At 47.5% G+C, this 1,173-nt stretch overlaps 1 protein-coding gene across 1 annotated transcript in view; it reads left to right on the top strand.

Annotated features, from left to right (window-relative positions):
- Positions 1-1,173, top strand: part of LOC101631166 — a 28,426-nt gene that overhangs the window by 14,792 nt on the left and 12,461 nt on the right. Inside the window, 1 exon segment of the mRNA XM_012733998.1 lies at positions 963-1,100. Within this exon segment, the coding sequence (XP_012589452.1) occupies positions 963-1,100 (138 nt within the window).

The following is a 1,173-nucleotide window of genomic DNA, read 5'->3' as shown; positions in this document are numbered from 1 at the left end:
AAAAAAAAAAAAAGGTGAATTCTGGACCTTCCCTGGTGGCGCAACGGGTTAGAGCGTAGCACTGCAAGCTAACCTCCGTCGCTTCGTTGCGAGTTCGATTCCCCGCCCTGGAGGAGATCCACATGGCGCGGCAGATCGCTCCTGACCCGCCAGCTGCTCCGCTCAGCAGTGTACTTTGTAGATCTGCCTGTTCTGCTCCCCACACTCTGTCTCTGGTGAATCGTCTCACCGCCCCTGGACGTTTGGCGTGTACCCCATGTCTGTATGCATAAAATGAAAAGAGTGAATCTTGGTGTTCTGATTTCACACATGCAAACCAAGCCCATCATTGAATAAACAGGTCCAGCATCCAACTCTTTCCAACTTATACACAACCTTACTCAGCAGTGTAGAGCGACATAAACGTTAACTTCAACATTCTCAGATTAAATCTCCATCTGAGACCTAATTGATGTGACTTTGCTGCCTTGAAGTGTCTTAGTCCTTCACAGGCTCTGGGGAAAGGGAGCCTTAACCAGCAAGTTCAGCAGTTGAGGACGTGACCGCTAGGTGGCAGTGCACCCCCGCTGATGTGGACGATGGGAGGACGCGTTTCAGTGGGTTCTGAGAGATTGGGGAATGCATAAACACTCTTACTGGCTGGGTGGATAATGTGAGAAACCATTCTGATGGTTAGGAGAAGCAGTCATAACTTGGTAATAGAAGCAACTTGTTGGCTGGAGATTGCTATGTCTTCTCAATTGATCTTAAAAACGAGAAGGATGAAGCTATTCTTCATACTGCTGTGGCTGCAGTGGGGCTGTGAGTTGAAGAATTTTGGGAAACAGCGTAAAATAGAGGATATTCATTTGATGTCAAAGAAGAGGGTGTTTTTATTCAGCTCTTCTTTAGCTGAAGAAAATCCTTTGGCGGGATGATCTGACATTTCTCCTTTCTCTGACATTTTCTTTCTTTCTCCTTAGGGCTCAGCCAGGGCGAGAAAGTGGAGCAGAAGCTTTCCACCCTGAGCGTCCAGGAGGGGAGCAGCGCTGTCCTCAACTGCACCTATTCAGACAGCACCTCAGATTACTTCCCCTGGTACAAGCAAGAACCTGGAAAAGGTCTCCAGCTCATTATATACATTCGTCCACCTAGAAGTGATAATAAAGGACCTAGACACACTGTCTTATTGGA

This window comes from Condylura cristata, unplaced genomic scaffold (assembly GCF_000260355.1).
Source record: "Condylura cristata isolate star-nosed mole 26May11 unplaced genomic scaffold, ConCri1.0 scaffold00045, whole genome shotgun sequence".
NCBI classification, from domain to species: Eukaryota; Metazoa; Chordata; class Mammalia; order Eulipotyphla; family Talpidae; genus Condylura; species Condylura cristata.
The sequence above is the reverse complement of the archived record's forward strand: the minus strand, read 5'-3'. Positions and strand labels throughout refer to the sequence as shown.